This window comes from Elephantulus edwardii, unplaced genomic scaffold (genome assembly GCF_000299155.1).
Source record: "Elephantulus edwardii isolate Elephantulus edwardi_28Jun2011 unplaced genomic scaffold, EleEdw1.0 scaffold00104, whole genome shotgun sequence".
Taxonomy (NCBI): domain Eukaryota; kingdom Metazoa; phylum Chordata; class Mammalia; order Macroscelidea; family Macroscelididae; genus Elephantulus; species Elephantulus edwardii.
In genome coordinates this window covers 8,935,623-8,952,769 of record NW_006399854.1, presented here as the reverse complement: position 1 = coordinate 8,952,769, position 17,147 = coordinate 8,935,623, and the positions used below count along the sequence as shown (strand labels likewise).

The 17,147-nt window shown below is 39.1% G+C and overlaps 1 protein-coding gene across 1 annotated transcript in view; it reads right to left on the bottom strand.

The window, feature by feature from the left end:
- The window catches only part of MTHFD1 (methylenetetrahydrofolate dehydrogenase (NADP+ dependent) 1, methenyltetrahydrofolate cyclohydrolase, formyltetrahydrofolate synthetase), a 72,192-nt gene that overhangs the window by 14,986 nt on the left and 40,059 nt on the right, over positions 1-17,147 (bottom strand). Inside the window, exons 9-18 of the mRNA XM_006891798.1 lie at positions 12,559-12,686; positions 11,972-12,069; positions 11,404-11,577; positions 10,202-10,338; positions 7,769-7,815; positions 7,005-7,112; positions 6,796-6,870; positions 3,914-4,016; positions 1,753-1,829; positions 470-610 (exon numbers count right to left, since the gene is read on the bottom strand). Of these exons, the coding sequence (XP_006891860.1) occupies positions 470-610; positions 1,753-1,829; positions 3,914-4,016; positions 6,796-6,870; positions 7,005-7,112; positions 7,769-7,815; positions 10,202-10,338; positions 11,404-11,577; positions 11,972-12,069; positions 12,559-12,686 (1,088 nt within the window). The remainder of the gene's footprint in view (positions 1-469; positions 611-1,752; positions 1,830-3,913; positions 4,017-6,795; positions 6,871-7,004; positions 7,113-7,768; positions 7,816-10,201; positions 10,339-11,403; positions 11,578-11,971; positions 12,070-12,558; positions 12,687-17,147) is intronic.

Below are 17,147 nucleotides of genomic sequence, written 5' to 3'. Positions count from 1 at the left end.
AGAGTGTCAGCTATAAGGCAGTTATGACTTGATGGTATTTAACAACAACAACTAAGCAGACGCTAACAGTTTTCACTTGTGCCAGCAGAAACACGGCTTTAAAATTTAATCTACAGGAACTCTCGTTTCAAACCTGTTACCATGCGGTCAGACAGGTAGGATGTAATCCCCAAGTGGAGAATCAGACTAGCAGTGAAACAGTAAGGAGCTGGTTCAAATGTTCCAAAAGGCTGTTATCAATGGGTCTCACAACAAGAGGTTACTGTGCAGTCACATGTCTAGGAAAGCTGTAACTCCAAGTTCAGTTACCAAGGGCCGAACTTGGACTCTTGATACTCTCTGAAAATGGAAGTGATGTTGGTTAACGGTAACATCTTGAATAAAGGTTAATTTTTGTAACCAGTGCCTATGAGAGACCCCAGGACAATGAACACAGATGTTATAACAAGTCCCGAGTGCCAACACTCACCAGATCTTCAGCACTGATGGGTTCCCCTTTCTTGCTGGAAGCTACCACCATTTTACCCAGTCTCTCTCTCATGTCTTCTAGAGAACTGGTGAGAGCCAAGACAGCCATGATTTCACTGGCCACAGAGATATCAAACTGGGTCTGGAAAGGACAAAGAAAAGAGGCAATACACCCACTCTTTACTTATCAACATAGTTAGGGTCCAAAGGAAAAAATGGAGGGTGACTACAAAATTACCAAACCATTGCAAATGTTGGCCTGGCAAAGACACAGAAGTGTAACCATCACAGCAATGATGACCCTCACATAGCCCCTCAGCACCCTTGCTGCACCATTACTGTGTAAAATAGTCAACAGATTTTCACTATTGTTATAAATGCAAACAGGAGGAATATGAGAGTGGAAAAACAACGAGCAGGTGTAGAGAACATGATGGTAAAACAGAATCATGAATCACACAAGTAGCCCTTTAACATGTTGCCACAAATGACGGCAAATGTGTTTCTAAGCACGGTCGTTAATTTAAAAAGTGTGCGGCAATGCATTAAGGCATCCTAGGTTTAAACCGAGAGCCTGAAAGATAGAATACTAAACAGAAAAAGAGCTTAATGGAAATAATTTCCAGTAGCAGAAATTTTGGAATCCACAGGTTGTGCAAAAGATTAACATGCTTAGCTCCTGAGTGAAAAGTTGGAGGTTCAAGTCTACCTAGATGTGCCTCGGAAGAAAGGCCTGGCGATCTACTTTTGAAAGCAGTTGCTGAAAACCCTGTGGAACACAGCTCTACTCGAATACAAATGGAGTCATTATGAGTCAGAATCAATCTGACAGTAACTAACAGCAAAAAATATAAAATTATCTTAAGATCTTCTGCAGTCAATTTTTTTTTTAAAAAAAATGTACCACGATCAACAAGTTACTATTTATCCCTATGAAAGTTGCATGTTATCACAAGAGTATGCTTGTCTTAATTTATGAGATGACTGACACAGAGATCTACTACAAAATGGCCATTAAAAAACGAAGCCATTTTAATCCATTTATATGCAAGGATATTCACTTGGGGCTCTACACCTCCAGGAAAAAAAATGCTAGGGGGAAAACAGGTGACACATGCGATGTGCTGCAAAAGTTGTCAGGAGCGCTCGATACTGCACACCTACTCACTTCCATTTTAAAAGGGAGAAGGCAGAACGACACCTGGCAGGAAGAGGATGGAGGAGGAGATACGCAGCAAGGATCTGCGGTTCACATAAATTCATCTACTTGAAAGAAACAATTACCATCCGTGTATGCCCCTTCTCTGTTGGAGCTTGTCCAATTGTGATCTTCCTCAGAAATCTATCGTTGGTATCCAACACTAAAGAAGAAAGAAACAGAACAATTTAATAAGGAGACTGTGAAGTCAAAAGGACCAGCCAGGGTTTAAAAACGAAGTCTCATTTAATAACTGTCCTCATACTTCTACTCCTCATTTATCTGCTATCTCACTAGCCAACATTTTGCATTCATAATAACAAAAAGTCTACTATCCAGACTATTTTGCACATAAATGGTTTATGTCTATCAGTAATGAACACAAAGGTGCAAGGTGAGAGTCACCTCAGCTGTGATGGTTAAGGTTATGGGTCAACTTGGCTGGGCCACTCTTCTGAACGGTTTGGCAGTTACATAATGATATAATTTGGCACTTATGTAATTAGGTAATCATTCTGTGATTTGATGTAGGTATCTTCCATTTTGTTTAATACCACCAGTAGATTTCCACAAAATGATATATTCTTTGGAACCCAACTATGTTGCTAAGAGAAGAGTGGGTGTATTTGATTTAAAAATTGATGCAAACCCAGAATATGGGGTAAAGTTAAGAAATTCTTTTCAAAGCAAAGGAATTTAATTGTTTAGAGAACTCAAACAGCTAGAAATCTGGAAGCTTTCAAGATAAATTTCATATTAGAAGAAACAGAGCAGGCTACTTTTTTTCAAAAAGGTCAACATTTATGTTTTTGTAGAGGATGACTATGACCTAGATGGATAGAAACTGCTTCCAATTAACCATGGAAAAACTAGTCATTCAATGTGATTAATTAATACCATAGAAGTTTGCAAGAGTTTAATGGAACGTGTTCCTGGTAAATTAAGATTTAATGCAACTGTTCTTTCTGCAGCATAGTGTTAATAATGGAAACATTAAATAGTCTATTATTTGCAATGAAAATGAAACTTTTGCTGCCATACATTATCTCAGAAGTTCTGATATTTTCATTAATTTGAGTGATTAAATTCATGTGAATTAAATTTTGGAAAGAAAAAAAATACTCATTTGTTTCACAGTAATTTCTCTGTACACATTAAAAAAACCCCACTGTGAGCGAGTCAATTCTGACACACAGTGACTGTCTATCAGGTTTCAAGGTTCCAAGTCTGTATGTAAGGAAATGCTCATCTTGCACTTGCAGAGCAGCTGGTGGATTCAAACGGCTGACCTTTCAGCTGACAGCAGAATATGTTATGGTGACTACTTGACCAGAGCTCCTTGTAGAAAATAGCCAGTCTTATTTTCTCCTTTGTCATTCCTATTGTCTAGGAGAGTGTAAGTTAGACATAAAGCAAAGAAAAAGTGAGATGCTAAAGTCTCAGAATGGATCTTTAGTTTAGTCTTTACATTTTTATCAACTGTTGAAGACTTCTGAAGCAAAGTGAAGAGAAACATCAATATGATTTTAGATACTAAGAGTATCACTTTAAAATGTCATTAGCTACCAGCAGTTACTGAGCCAATGAAAATGACAAAAGCTGCCAATAAATTAGCCGCTAGCTGAGTTCTGCATAACTAGGTGAAAATTTCTTTTCAGCAGTGATACAGTGCTGGTTAAAAATAAAATTTCAAGTCATGCTTAGTTGGACATACATATGTTGGTGGCATATGGTAGTGAAGTCAGGCAACGCACTCACCATGCTGCTAAGAACTTAAACCTTCAATGTTATCTAACTTGTAAAAAGGTTTAATAAAATGAGATAAAAATAACAAGGCACGATGGAGTTACAAAAACAATCAAATCACTTATGTCAGAGAATTCTCAGTTCTGAGAATAAAGAGAATACATGATTCAAGAAGTGATTAACCATATTTCCCTACTTTATGACACCAAAACTTTTTTGTGTAAGATGAAACTTGCAAAATTATATCTTTTATTTAGCATGAGCTTCCTTGAAACCAATGTTTCATTTCAATACTGAATAGCCAGCAATTTGTTCAACCATTTAAACAAAGGGAGACTTGATTATGGCTAACAAGGAGAGTTACTGATGTAGGTGGCAAAAAAAAAAAAAAAAAAGAGTAAGTCACTATCTTGACCATGCATTCACCACGAAAACCCAACCAACTCTGAAAAGGTGTAGGATGTGAGAACATGAAAAACATCAAAGCGGGTGCTCTAGTACCTCTTTGCCAAGTTATAGTTTCTGGATCAATATCTAATCGTGCAAATCTGTTTATCTCTTCTTCTGTCAGTGTGGCAGGGTCGTTCTTTTCAATGCCAAGGCGCTGTGGAAGTAGAAAAATTAAGGTAAAATATGCAAAAATATGGCTTTTAAAAAAACTTAAATAGTATCTCAAAATAGAATCCCTCTGAGAAAAAAAAAACAACCAAAAACAAAAAACCAAACACACAACAAAAACCCCCAAACTAAAACCAATCCAAATCCACTGCTGTTGATTCTGACTCATAGTGATATTCCGACGGGTTTCGGAGGCTGTGAATCTTTATAGGAGGAAACTATGCATGTTTCTCCTGAGGAGCAGCTGTTGAATTCAAACTATTGACCTTCCAGTTAGCAGTACAACACATAACATTATACCACCAGAGCTCAACAACAAAACTTCATTTTAATTGGGTTTTTCAACTGTCTGGATAAAAAAAAATAAAGTTTTGCACTTGCATTTCCTTTCAATATGTTTGGGTTTGGCTCCCTGGAAAATACAAATCATTTTCCATTTCAAAGGGAAAACTGTGATACCGTTGGATAAACATAGCGGCAATTTCCTACTCACACACATACAAAGGTATTATTAGCATGCTCATCTCTATCAATGAGCACAAGGGGCATTTCCCTACACTCAGCTTCAAAGTGTGGTGACCAAAAAGCCTTCCTTGTAAGACACATCCATACTCTCTACTTCATGAAACCCACTGCGATGCACAAATCTTTATTTTTCCATCAGAGAGTAAAGAAGTCCAATAAAAATGACACCTTTTCTTAAGTATCACTGAGTTGATTCCAATTCACAGTGACACTAGAGGACAGAATTGCCTAAGATTTTCAAAGCTGTAATCAGACTGCCCCATCTTTTTGTGGATCAGTTTCATGGGACCGAACTGCCAAACTCTCAGTTAGCAGAAGAGTGTGTTAACAACTACGCTACTGTGGATCTTTAAATGAAATTTTAGAAATTGCCAAAATATATTAAAAATAATCAATGTCATCTCTCATGGAGGCGGGAGCTTGAATCCCACTTCTGACACCAAACAAAAAAAAAATCAATGTAAATCACTTTTAGAAGAGTATCATTTAAGATTGTTTTCACTGCCCTTTTACCCTTTCCTAAGGGAAAAGTCAGAGAAAGGAGACAACTCTCTGTAAGAGCGACTGACACAAGACTCTAACAGTAGTCTCAAGCCTATGAGAGATGTTCATAGGATAGTTATGAGCTATAGTTCACTTGTAAGCACCTAACAATAGTAAGGTAGAAAAATTTTTCTCTTTTCCTCCTCACAGAATTTGGAAAGAATGGCTTCTTTACTCAACACAATGCCTCTGAAACAACAAGCAGTTGCATGTATAAATAATTTAGTTTTTGTCTGTTTTTTAAAATTTTATTTTATTATATTTTGTGTATGTACCGTCAAATCAGATCTGACTGACACAAGAGGAGATTGCTCCTCCTTCTCTAGCAAAGCGTCTGGTGGATTTGAATCGCAATAATTCAGTTTTTACTGCTAAATTGTATTTCATTCATGCAGGAAGCAATCTTTATTTACAGTCATGCGAGGGACACATGCATTATTATTTCCAGATTTTGGAGATGATATGAATAGCGTTCACAATAAAATTCATATACAAGCTTTTGTGTAAATACTAAGCTTTGGTTTCTCTTGGATAAAATACTTAAGAGTGGGATTTCTGAGCCACATACACACATGTTGTGGTTGATTACTATCCAGTCAGAGTGGACTCATAGCTGACCCTCCAGTGGGTCAGAGGAAGTTAATCGAACAAGAGGAGACTATTCATCCTTCTCCTCTTCAGATATATAGTGCCAGCTTAATGACTATTTCTTAAAAAAATTCAAATAAAACATGTTGTTTGTTGCTGTTATGTGCCGTCGAGTCACCTGTGACTCATAGCATCCCTATGTACAACAGCTTTGAATCCTGCCCTGTACGGAGCCAGTATCACACCAACTTTTGTCAATCCATCTCATCCAGGGTCTTCCTCTCCTACACTGTCCCACCACCCTTCCAAGCATGATGTCCTTCTCCAAGGACTGGTCCCTCCTGGCCACGTGTTCCAAGTATGTCAGAGGAAGCTTCAAAAGCAACCATTTTTTGATATCTGATACCTTTTGGGATTTAATCTATGTAAAGCAAGTATTGTTACCCCAATTTTAAATATGAGTAAGCTGAGAAACTAGTTATACAGCCAATTTAAAGGTTCTAAAAGAAGCATGATGCCATCTTGCTCTGTAAAGTGCTATAGGGTCAGTTTTCTCCTTGGCACATGGCAGGCTATTAGTACTTTATACCTACTCTTCATTTACTATCTTGTTATACCATATTTTGTATATATGATAACAGCACAAAACCTACTACCTGACTTCTCTGCACATCAACAATGTTACAAATGCTGTGATGTGAGATGAAAGTAACACTGACTGTAACAGTTCAATTCTGCCAACACGGCCAGGTCATGTCATGACTCTCAGTTAATTGACAATTACATAAATCATGCAGGCATCTTCCATTTTGTGATCCGAGTAGTTCATCCTTGATCTTCTCATATTTCTGTCACATAATGACTCGGTCTTTGAAATCTAACCATGTTTTGAAGTGAGGCATTTATTTATTCCTTCCAGGGCTAGCCACATATAATTTAGAGGCAAATGAGAAAAAAACCTCAATCACCAATCTTTGCTATATATTATGATCATAAGACTCTGGTTACTGATATAACTTGATGCAAAATGGGTTCACATATGAGGATTTTATCCCATTAGCCAATTATCAAAGTTATATAATATCAAAATTAAAGAAGAAAAAGTTTACCCGTAGCCTTCGGATTTGGATATCAGAGAACTTTCTTACTCCGTTTACCGATGGTACCAAACGATTGAAGAGAGCCTTGAAGAAGAGGAGGAAGAGAGCTTTAAAAAGAGGATGATCTGCATCATCAGCACCTCACGGATCAACACTAATTCAGATGTTTCAACCCTTTTCAAAGCACTCACGAGACTCACTGAGCAGCAGCACCTCACCTTGTCTGTCTGTGTCAGTTCATGGAATATCCGGGCGTCGATGGCTGCAGCAACAAGGTTATTGGCTGCAGTGATGGCATGGATGTCACCTGTGAGGTGAAGATTAAACTACAAAAAAATGAAAGCCACATCAGTCTTCTGTCCTCTCTGTATCTTTTCAATCTCCATTGAGAACGACCAAACCATCCCCCAGGATAAAGCCAAGGGAGATGAGAGGCAGCAAGTGAGCACAAACATCAAAGGCAGGCAGCTCTTGAAAACACAGATTACTGACTGTACTTGGAAGAAACTCCTCCCCAACTCTGAATTTGTGGTTTCCCCCAAATGACATGTCCAGAAACCACAAACTCCGTGCCCCTGGGTCAACAGCAACACTGGATCACAGAGGACACACTCACTGTCCTTGCAGCAGTGAGCAAGATGGCACGCTCTACAACACAAGAAGTCTATATAGGTCTGTACCCACTGCTTTCATTTCCATAGTTCTTACTCTGAATTCCCTGGGCATTAGTTGTTCCCACTCTCATGATTCATTTGATCACTTGCTTAAAACTAGCAATCCCACTAAAAGCTAAAATGAAATTCCTGTCAAAAATCCCACGCTGTCCCATAAATCTACAAAGTCAGATATTTTTCCCTTTAAGTGTTATGTCTCCTGAGGAATACGTCTCTTAATTACTAAGGACTCTACAGAAGAAGTTAAATCTCTAGAGGGAGAAACTGTAATGAAGGATCAGATTCAATCAAACCCCAGAATACATTACCTCTTCCATAGGAATAACCTGTGAGTATCCACCGCCCGCAGCACCACCTAGAGGACAGGCCAAGGTGAGGACTCAAGTTAAGCATGCTCCTTCCAGACTTGGAAGCCAATTAAAAGCAAAAATTAATAGAAAAATCAGGTAAAGGTAATAAATAATAAGGGTTTGATTGGGCATGATAACTAATTACATTAATCATTTAGAATGAATATTATAAAACAAAATGTCTACAAATAACTAGAAATGAAATATGATTTGTATACTTTCAAAATGAAAAAGAGAAAAGGTAAATCAGGCTTATTTTTTTTTGAACTACTAAGTCTATTACTTATTTACTTTTTACAACCATTTAGATAGATTTTCTCACCTAGTTTTCTTTAACCAAGCTAAAAGACTTGCTCTAAGTTGTACAATGTCTCTATTGAAATCTCAGTTTAATGTGAAAAAAATCTTGAATACAAATAAATACACTGCCTTTATAAGCAGTTTCCTCCTATGGTTGCTAACATTTATTAAAAGACTCAGACTGGCAAACTGGTTTCGTTTCCTACTTTCTTAAGTGTTATTTTGACATTAGAAGGAGGGGAAGTATTTAAATATACACTTCATATAAATACAGAGAATGCATTTCCTTTCAACAGGAAGCATGTCAGAAAACAGTGCAAATGCTAGATTAAGCTGATCCATTTGTATTATTATCCAAAGGCCAGAAGGGGGGTGAAATATCAAGTTTACCAGGTTATCAGTGAGATCAAGGCCAATTTGGGGTAAAGATTTTGTGGCTTTTGAAAGGCTCAGACTATGCAATGAGGTAATTCAGAACAAGAGAAAAGTAACAATGGGTTTTAAAGAGCAGAAGGGAAAAGACTGACTCTGAAGCTGAGAAAGAATTGCTTCAAAAAGTACAAAAGCAGATCTGAGCCAAAACATTTATAAAACCTAACAAAATAATAGGCAGACGGCATAGGTGTGTACCCTGGGTTCCTACTGGTAGAACTCCCTAAAACAAATGGAACAGGTGACCACTCTAACGTCATGTAAGTGAGAGGCAACTCTTTAAGAGCATACTTGTGACCAATAAGAAGACCTACGTTTGTGGTACTGTAGGGTTCAGAAGCTAAAGAAAGTATGATTGCTAATGCTGTGTTTTTAAATAATCAGAAGGGGAATCCACCAGCTATTCTGAGAGAGAAGGATGGGTAATCTCCTCCCCTATGATTAACTGTTTCTAAAAACCTGCTGGAGTGTCATCTCCAACATGAAGGCACATACACAACAACTAGTCTCTATCTGACCACAATTCTCACAACTCTTTGTTCTATGTCTGTCTTGGAGTTCCTACCAGTAATAAGCAAACAAGTCTGAGTCATTAACTATTTGGAACACTCCATCTAAGCTCCATTTGTCCAGTGTCTTGTAACAGGCAGGATGTCTTCATTGTCCCAATTTATACCAATCAAAGACTGAGGAAAGATCCTAGTAGATTTTAAAAATATTTTCCTTTATATTGGAGTTTAGTTGTCATAAAACATCACATATTTAAAGCATCCACTAGGTATAAACGGTCCATAAACTCTTGTAACTGAGTGACATGTGATAATAAAAAGAGTCTTTATAAATAAAAACACATTAGGGTGTTTTTCTGGTTTGTTTTTTTTTTTTTACTGTAATCATAAAAAAAAAAGAAAAATCAGAAGAATACTGTATTGATAGCATCGTATTCTCTCTGTTCTTTCTGTTGAGTTAGAGCCTACCCACAGCTGATTTGACAACAAGTTTCCAAGGCACTAAAGAGCACAGGAGCAGCCTGCCCATCTTTCTCAGAGCCACTAGTAGGTAACAAACCGCTAGAGGCATGGGCTTTGTGTTATGCCACCAGAGCTCTCAGTATCATATTAGAAATGGAAATAGATAAAATTTTAAGCTCTGTAATAAAGCTGTGGGGATCTCATTGTGATACGTTATAATGGTACCTGATCAAGTCACTTCTGAAGTCTCAGTTGCCGCTACTATAAAATGGTGATACCACAACCTTAAATTGGAGGATAACATAAAATAATGTGCACAAAACGATTAGCACAAAATCTGGTGTGAAGCACACACTCAGTAAAAGGCACGCTTTCCTTATTCCCAAAAGAGTGAAATACATATGGAGTTTGACTGCCTCTGAATAATCAGCATGCTAAACACTAGATATGATTTTCTTTGTTACTGTTAGGGTCAAACAGAAGCCCTATAAACTATGTATTACTCATCATGGGGAATCTGTTCAATGTTTAATAGTTACAGCAGGATTGGATTGGGATGATTTCATGAAAGTTTTCCCCAGAAGCAACACAATAAGGATGTGTGAAAAGTGCTCTTCTTCCCTACTGCTGAGAAGACGTGAAGACTTATTACACATTCACTGATGATCTGGGTCTAGCCCACCGGTACCTTTTATTCCAAAGGTTGGACCCTGAGAAGGCTGTCGCACGCATGCAAACACATTCTGATGCAGGTGGGCACCGAGGGCTTGCACCAGTCCGATTGTCGTGGTGCTCTTCCCTTCTCCCAAGGGCGTTGGGGTTATCCTTCAAGATGAAAGCAAAGGAGAGAAAAGTTTTATTTATAGGATCAAGCTGATGTGAATCAAATCAAACCTAGCAGATCTTACAGAATGACTCTAATCCAAATAATAGGGAAGACCAAAGGCCGGAAAAGAATCTTTTCTAAGACACTTAGCTGTAATTTCCTCAATATCTTAAATAGGCTGCTGTACTTTGGCTCTTCTCTCTGTCAAGAGCAAATATACTTCACCCTGTAGAGAGGTACAACTGTAACCTTCTCAATTTGAAACTCAAACACTAGCCCAGCAATAAAAATGACTACTAAATAGAGTAATAATACATTTTAGGTTAAAAAAACCCAATTCTAATCTGGAACAAGAAGTGCATTACAAAGTGAACTGGGGAAAGTGGAAGGGAGGAAAATGCATATCAATGAGAACCCAACCTTTCTATAAACTTTTGTTTAAAATCACAATTAAAAAAACAAAACCAACCAACTAACCAACCAACCAATTCTATCTAAAGAGCAGGTTTTTAAGACCTACCCTTGCCACTAACTAGCTGGATAACTTGACCAATCTTCTCATCTTGGAAAAATTATCATCTACTTTTACTTTTGTGTTGGAGAGGGGGTAGCTGGAATGCTCTGTGGAGGCAAGAATGATGAGGCTTTGCTGCACATACTTTGGACATATTCTAGGAGGTGCTATCTGCTTGGAGAGGGACATGATGTTGAGAGGGTAGAGGGTCAGTGAAAAAGAGGAAGACCCTCAACCAGGTGGACTGATATAGTGACTGTTGCAATGGGCTCTTGTGTGTCATGATGTGTGAGGATGGCACAGGATGGAATAGGGTTCAGATCTTTTGTTCACAGGATTCATGAGTTATACTCGACGGCACCCAACAACAATAACTCTCTCTGTCACAGCATTGTAAGGATAAAGTGAGATAAAACTATATGTGACATTCTCAAAACCAAAAGAAAGGATCCTTTCACATATATTTGCTAAGTCCAAATGCAACTCCTGGCAATAACATCTGCGATCAAAGCAATATAGAGTCAGTCAACAAAGCCAAGCCAAGCCATACCCAGTCACCACCACGTATTTCCCATCTGGCTGGTGCTTCAGGCGCTCTAGTGACGAAAGCAGCACTTTGGCCTTTGTCTCACCATACAGTTCTACCTCGTCGGAGAGCAGACCAATTTCTCGAGCCAAGTTACCAATAGGCTTTGGTTTGCAAGATCGTGATATATCAATGTCGCTTGAAAAAAATGTAGAAAAATCAACATCAATAGTCATCTACTGAATTTCATTAATCCTACACTAGCAATACTCAGGTGGCACCATAATTAAGTTTTAGGCTGTTAACCAAAAAAGTTGGCAGTTCATATCTGCCCAGTGGCTCCATGGCAGAAAAGACCCTGCTATACAGTCTGCTTCCATCTAGATTCCATCCCACGGAACCCCAGCAGACAGTTCTATTCTAACCATGGGGTCAGTGTCTGTGGAAATCAACGCTACAGCACCCAACAACAGCAGCATCCCTGCCTCCAACCATTGAGCATGCTTTCAAAGGATGCACACGTGTATCCACGCATTCTGCCAGCTAAAACCCAACAACCCCATGTTTTAAATCGGTAACGCTTTCTTCTTACCTTGGAACAGGTGTCTTGAGGTTAAGGTGGTTATATTGAATCACCCACTTTCCTGGCTTAAATTTCGCCAGGAAACGTTTTGCACTCTCCACTGTGCTCTAAGCAAAATGACACAAATGGGACGTTAAAAAATTATCTTTAACCCCCACCTCTACTCCAAACCCCAGGTCCTTCCAGCTGTATCACAAAACTACCTGCTTCATGACCTACCTGCAAATGTGCCTGAATATGAAGGCGACTACAGATGCCTTCAGTGTCTTGGGGCTGCTTACATGTGTGAAAAAGGAGCAAGCAAGACAGCAGTGCGAGCAGCACCCCTGGGCTTGCGGGACTTCTCCCCCTTGGGTTGCATACTCCAAAGAAAGAACAGTGCCATCGCTCCTTGCCTCTATTAATGCAACAGACCCCACTCTCGTTCTTCCTCCCCCCACTCTTCTTTCTTTCAGCAGAGTCACTTCCTTACTGAGCTTCCTAGTATGTCCTAGGACACTTCCACTTGAGGGAAAGCACTGACCTGAATTTTGCATTTTACTTGAACCCAACCAGTTTCTCAGAGCTATTATACAGAAACCTTTATTCGCCAGTACCTGCATTAGCATTGCCACCGTCATGGGCCCGACACCACCAGGAACAGGGGTAATGAAGCCTGCTCTCATTTTGGCCTCGTCGTATGCCACGTCACCCACAACTTTTTTCCCATTTGGTTTTGTGTCATCTGGTCAATGAGGTAAAAACCAAAACTAAGTCTCAGAATTGCGATCCTGATGTTTGTTTCTAAGTATTCAATAATCAGCAGCTTGTTCTAGATGCTAAAAAGAAATCAGGTTTTTGCCTCAATTCAGATCCCTTATCATTTTTCAGAGATTGAAAAGTAATTACCAACTTAATATGGAAAGGAAAGAGCTCTCGGATAAACGAAGTAATACTGGAGAAAAATAAAGCAGAGGGTCTTAAACTTCCTGATCTCAAAACTTAATCCACAGCCACAGCAATCAAAACAGCCTGGTACTGGCACAGCGACAGGTCCACAGACCAATGGGACAGAATTGAGAATTTAGAAAAAAATCCATCCACCTATGAATAACTGATCTTTGACAATGAGATGAAATCCATTAGGTAGGGAAAAGACAGCCTCTTTAAGAAATGGTGCTGGCTTAAATGGGTATTTTTCTGCAGAAAGTGGAGATAAGACTCACACCGTAATATCACACACAAAACCCAACTCAGGATGCATCAAAGACTTAGGCACAAAATCAGAAATATCAAAGCAAAAATTGGGACAAACTTAGGAATGCTAAACTATGGCATAAATGGGCTATCAAATATAAGTGAAAATGTATAATAAACAGTGGATAAATGAGATGATTATTGTTGCTGTTAGGTGTCATCAAGCATGACTTACGGCAACTCTATGAACAACAGATCTGAGCCTTGTCCTATCCAGTGCCATCCTCACAATCTCTGACGCATTTGAGCCCATTGTTGTAGTCACTGTGTTAAATCCATCTCATTGAGGGTCTTTCTCTCCTTCACCAACCCTCCATCTTTCCAATCATCATGTTCCTCTTCAAGGAATAGCCTATCCTAGCAACATGCCCAAAGTATGTGAGATGAAGCTTTATTATCTTTGCCTTCAAGCAGTACTCTGGCTGCACCCTCTCCAAGATACATCTGTTTGTTTTTTAGCAGTCCATGGAATATTCAGTACTCTTCCCCAACACCACAGTTCAGAGGCATCAATTCTCTCGTCATCTTTATTCACGGTCCAGATCTCAAGTGCACAGCAAGTGACTAAGAGGACCATGGCCTCTTAGTTCTCAAATTGACATCATTGCTCCTCAATAATTTAGAGAGGTCTGGGACTACAGACTTTCCTAGTGCACTTTGTCTCCTGATTTCCTTACTGCTGATACCAAGGGTTGTTGCTGCTGTTCTTAGGTGTCATCGAATCGAGTACAACTCATAGCGACACTATGAACAAAACACCTGAATCCTATTCTAGAACTATCATTGTTTTTCTATGTTGAAAGAGTTCCCAGAGGCATGGGTTTAAGAAGTGCCACTCCTGCTTCTAAACCTGAATCAATCTGGGAACTTCATCAAACACTGTCCATGATGGGTAATCATTATGGTGTCTGACACACCCATGGCAGACTGTTCAGCATCACAACATCTCCAAGTTACTTCAGAACAATAATTAGACCACTGCTGTACACTTTAAAGAGTATTCATCCCCAAATCAATTAACCTTTGGCTAGAGGGCCGCAGGCCTGGGGGCCCAACGGTATTGAAATTTTTTAGGAGGTCTCAATCATCTAGTCAAATTCCAGATGATTGGGACCTCCTAAAAATGAAATCCTTACGTGGATCAAAAGACTTCTCCAAAGCAGAAGCTAAAGACTGGGCAAATAATTCGGTAATTTGACATCCGATAAGGGCTTCACCTCTTAATATTTATAGACAATTCCATCATCTTAACAAGAAAAAGACAAATAAGCCAATAACAAAATGGGCAGAAAACATGAAAGGACAATATAGTAAAGAAGACATTCAGGTAGCCAACAAACAAATGAAATAGAAATGATCCCTTTTCAGATGACATGCTCCTGTGGGTAGAAAATCTCAAAGAAGCCACCAAAAAAAGCTACTAGAACTAATAAAGGGACTCGGAAAATTTGCAGGATACAAGATCAACATACAAAAAGTATGTATGTTTTTAAAGAATCAGAAAAAGAAATTAGGTTTTGTAGTTTCATGAGACTCACTTTCAAACACTAGAGGATGAGAGGTGTTGGCTATTTCCAAGGGAGAAAATGCTTTTATCTGCAAAAAATTCACAAGATGCTTGAGTCTTTGGGGCTTTTAGAAATCAGAAGAGAATCCTTTTGCAGTCTATCAGGTGGCAAATAAAATACCAACTGTTTCTTAAAACCAACTAGCCGATATACAAAGAATACCTTTTAAAATGCTAATCTGCGAGGTCTACAAAGGAATTTTTGGGGGAGCATAAATCTCCAACTATGTCACAGCTGCCAGATAACCGTTTCTACAGCAACTGTCAGCATTTTCTAAGCTCTGTGCGTGAGCAGGAGGAACAATTCAACATCCAATTCCAAAGACGAGCAACTACTTAAACATATGCTGAAAGCAAAGAATATAATTACACTTTCCTTAAAAGGACACAAGAACAACTACAAATCTTAGCAGCACAGAAAAGCTATTCAAGAGAACAAAACCCAATGATGCATCATTTCTCCTAGCACAAAGAACATCCTACACTTGGCTCTGGTGCACTTCCAGGCAGGGCTGGGGGTTAGTACTAGACCTTGTAGCACTGAGGCTTCTAAGGCAGGAACTGGTGGAACCGGAGTCACCTGAGCACTCCTCTGGGATCCAGTCTCCACAAATGAGACAGGAAGCTTCAGGAGTAGCCAAGAAGCCAGAAATAAAGGAACCTAGGCTAGAATCAACTCTGCTGTTAGTCCACAACTCCAGGAGGCTCCACATTCACCAGAAACCTAAAGATGCAAAATAACACTACTAGTCAGTTTGGCTGCGTACCTAAAGGTTGGAGGTTGGAATCCACTGAAAGGCACAAAGGAAAAAAAATCCTGGTAATCTATTTAAAAAAAAATAACACCAAACAAACCACACATTCCAAACCCACAAAAAACCAACTATGGAAAACTCTATAGAGCAAAGCTGTAGTCTGATACACATGGGGTCATCAGGAGTTAAGAGATGATTTGACAGCCAACTGTGTTGTTTTGGTTTTTAAATTTCACAAGGTGATCGATAAGTAAATAATATAACAGCACTTTCGTGAAACTGGAAACATTCTCCAAAAACCAGTATTTTTCTTCTCATTCTAGATGCTCAAGTTATTGGTTTTTTTAAAGCCAGTGGGGGGTTTTATACCTACTTTAGTTGCATTAATGTTAATAGTTTCTGATAACCCACCACATCAGAACAGCCTCAAGCTTTAATATGTACTTGTATAACTAAAATGCGTTTGTAAAAATAATCCCTTGGGATAGTTTCAGGTTTCTAGAAGATTACAAAACAGCAGGCTAGGACAGACCATTTCCTCATACCAAACTCCTAAAGTCAAGTTGCAAAATGCCAAGGAGCTGTATTTTGCCCTTTGAACAGGTTTTAACAGTTAAGCTCTGACATGAGCTTAAATTATCCATTGCTGCTCTACTTATTCATAGCAATTTTTCAGTCTTGCACCAGGCAGGAGATGCATCGATAACTACAGAAAGAAACCCTGCAGCTCAGCTTTACACCCTAACAACCTACCACTAACACCAGTAGGATTCACTTCAGTGTTCCCTGATACATGTATCATAATTCATGGAGAGTGTAATTTTTCAATGGAAAAAGCAAGCATTCCTGAGCTGATGCATATGGGTATTGTCCCCCCCCCATTTTATATTTTGTGCGTGTACCATCAAATTGGATCTGACTGGTACAGAAGGAGATTGCCCCTCCTTCTCCAGCAGAGCATCTGGTGGATTTGAACCGCATACCTCTGGGATGATGCATATGGTTTTAGTAACGCACAGACATCCTGGTTATCAGGCCTTTGGCTTGGCATTTCCCTTCCACTGAAAAATTATACATAGGAAAAAAACACCGGCAATGATTCCTTCATATTAAATGTGGGAACTCCAGTGTAGAAGTAACTGAACTGAACTAGGATAGAGTGAAGAATTTGGCCCCTCATTTTACAGCCCTTCCATAAACATTTACCACTCATATAACCATTCTCAAGAACAGACAAGTCTGTCTTGGAGGAGGGGCAGGCAGAGTGCTCCTGAGAGGCAAGGCTGGTGAAACTTTGTCTCACCTACCTTGGGCATATTGTCAGGAGGGGCTAGTCCTTGGGAAAAGGTAACATGTTGGGAAAGGTAGAAGGTCAGAGAAAGAAGACAATCTTCAAAAAGATAAACTGACACAGTGACTGTAACAAGAGGCTCAAGCATATTAGAGATAACAAGGAAGGTGCAGTTTAGGCCAGTGTTCAGGTCAATCTGTTATTTATAGTTTGCTTTAGTCAACTCGATGGTACCTAACAGCAGCCACCCTTTCTCAGGCCAAGAAGAACACTTCCATACTTCCCAGACCAAAAGTTTTTGCTCTGCACTTGACTCTTTAAAATTATTATTATTTT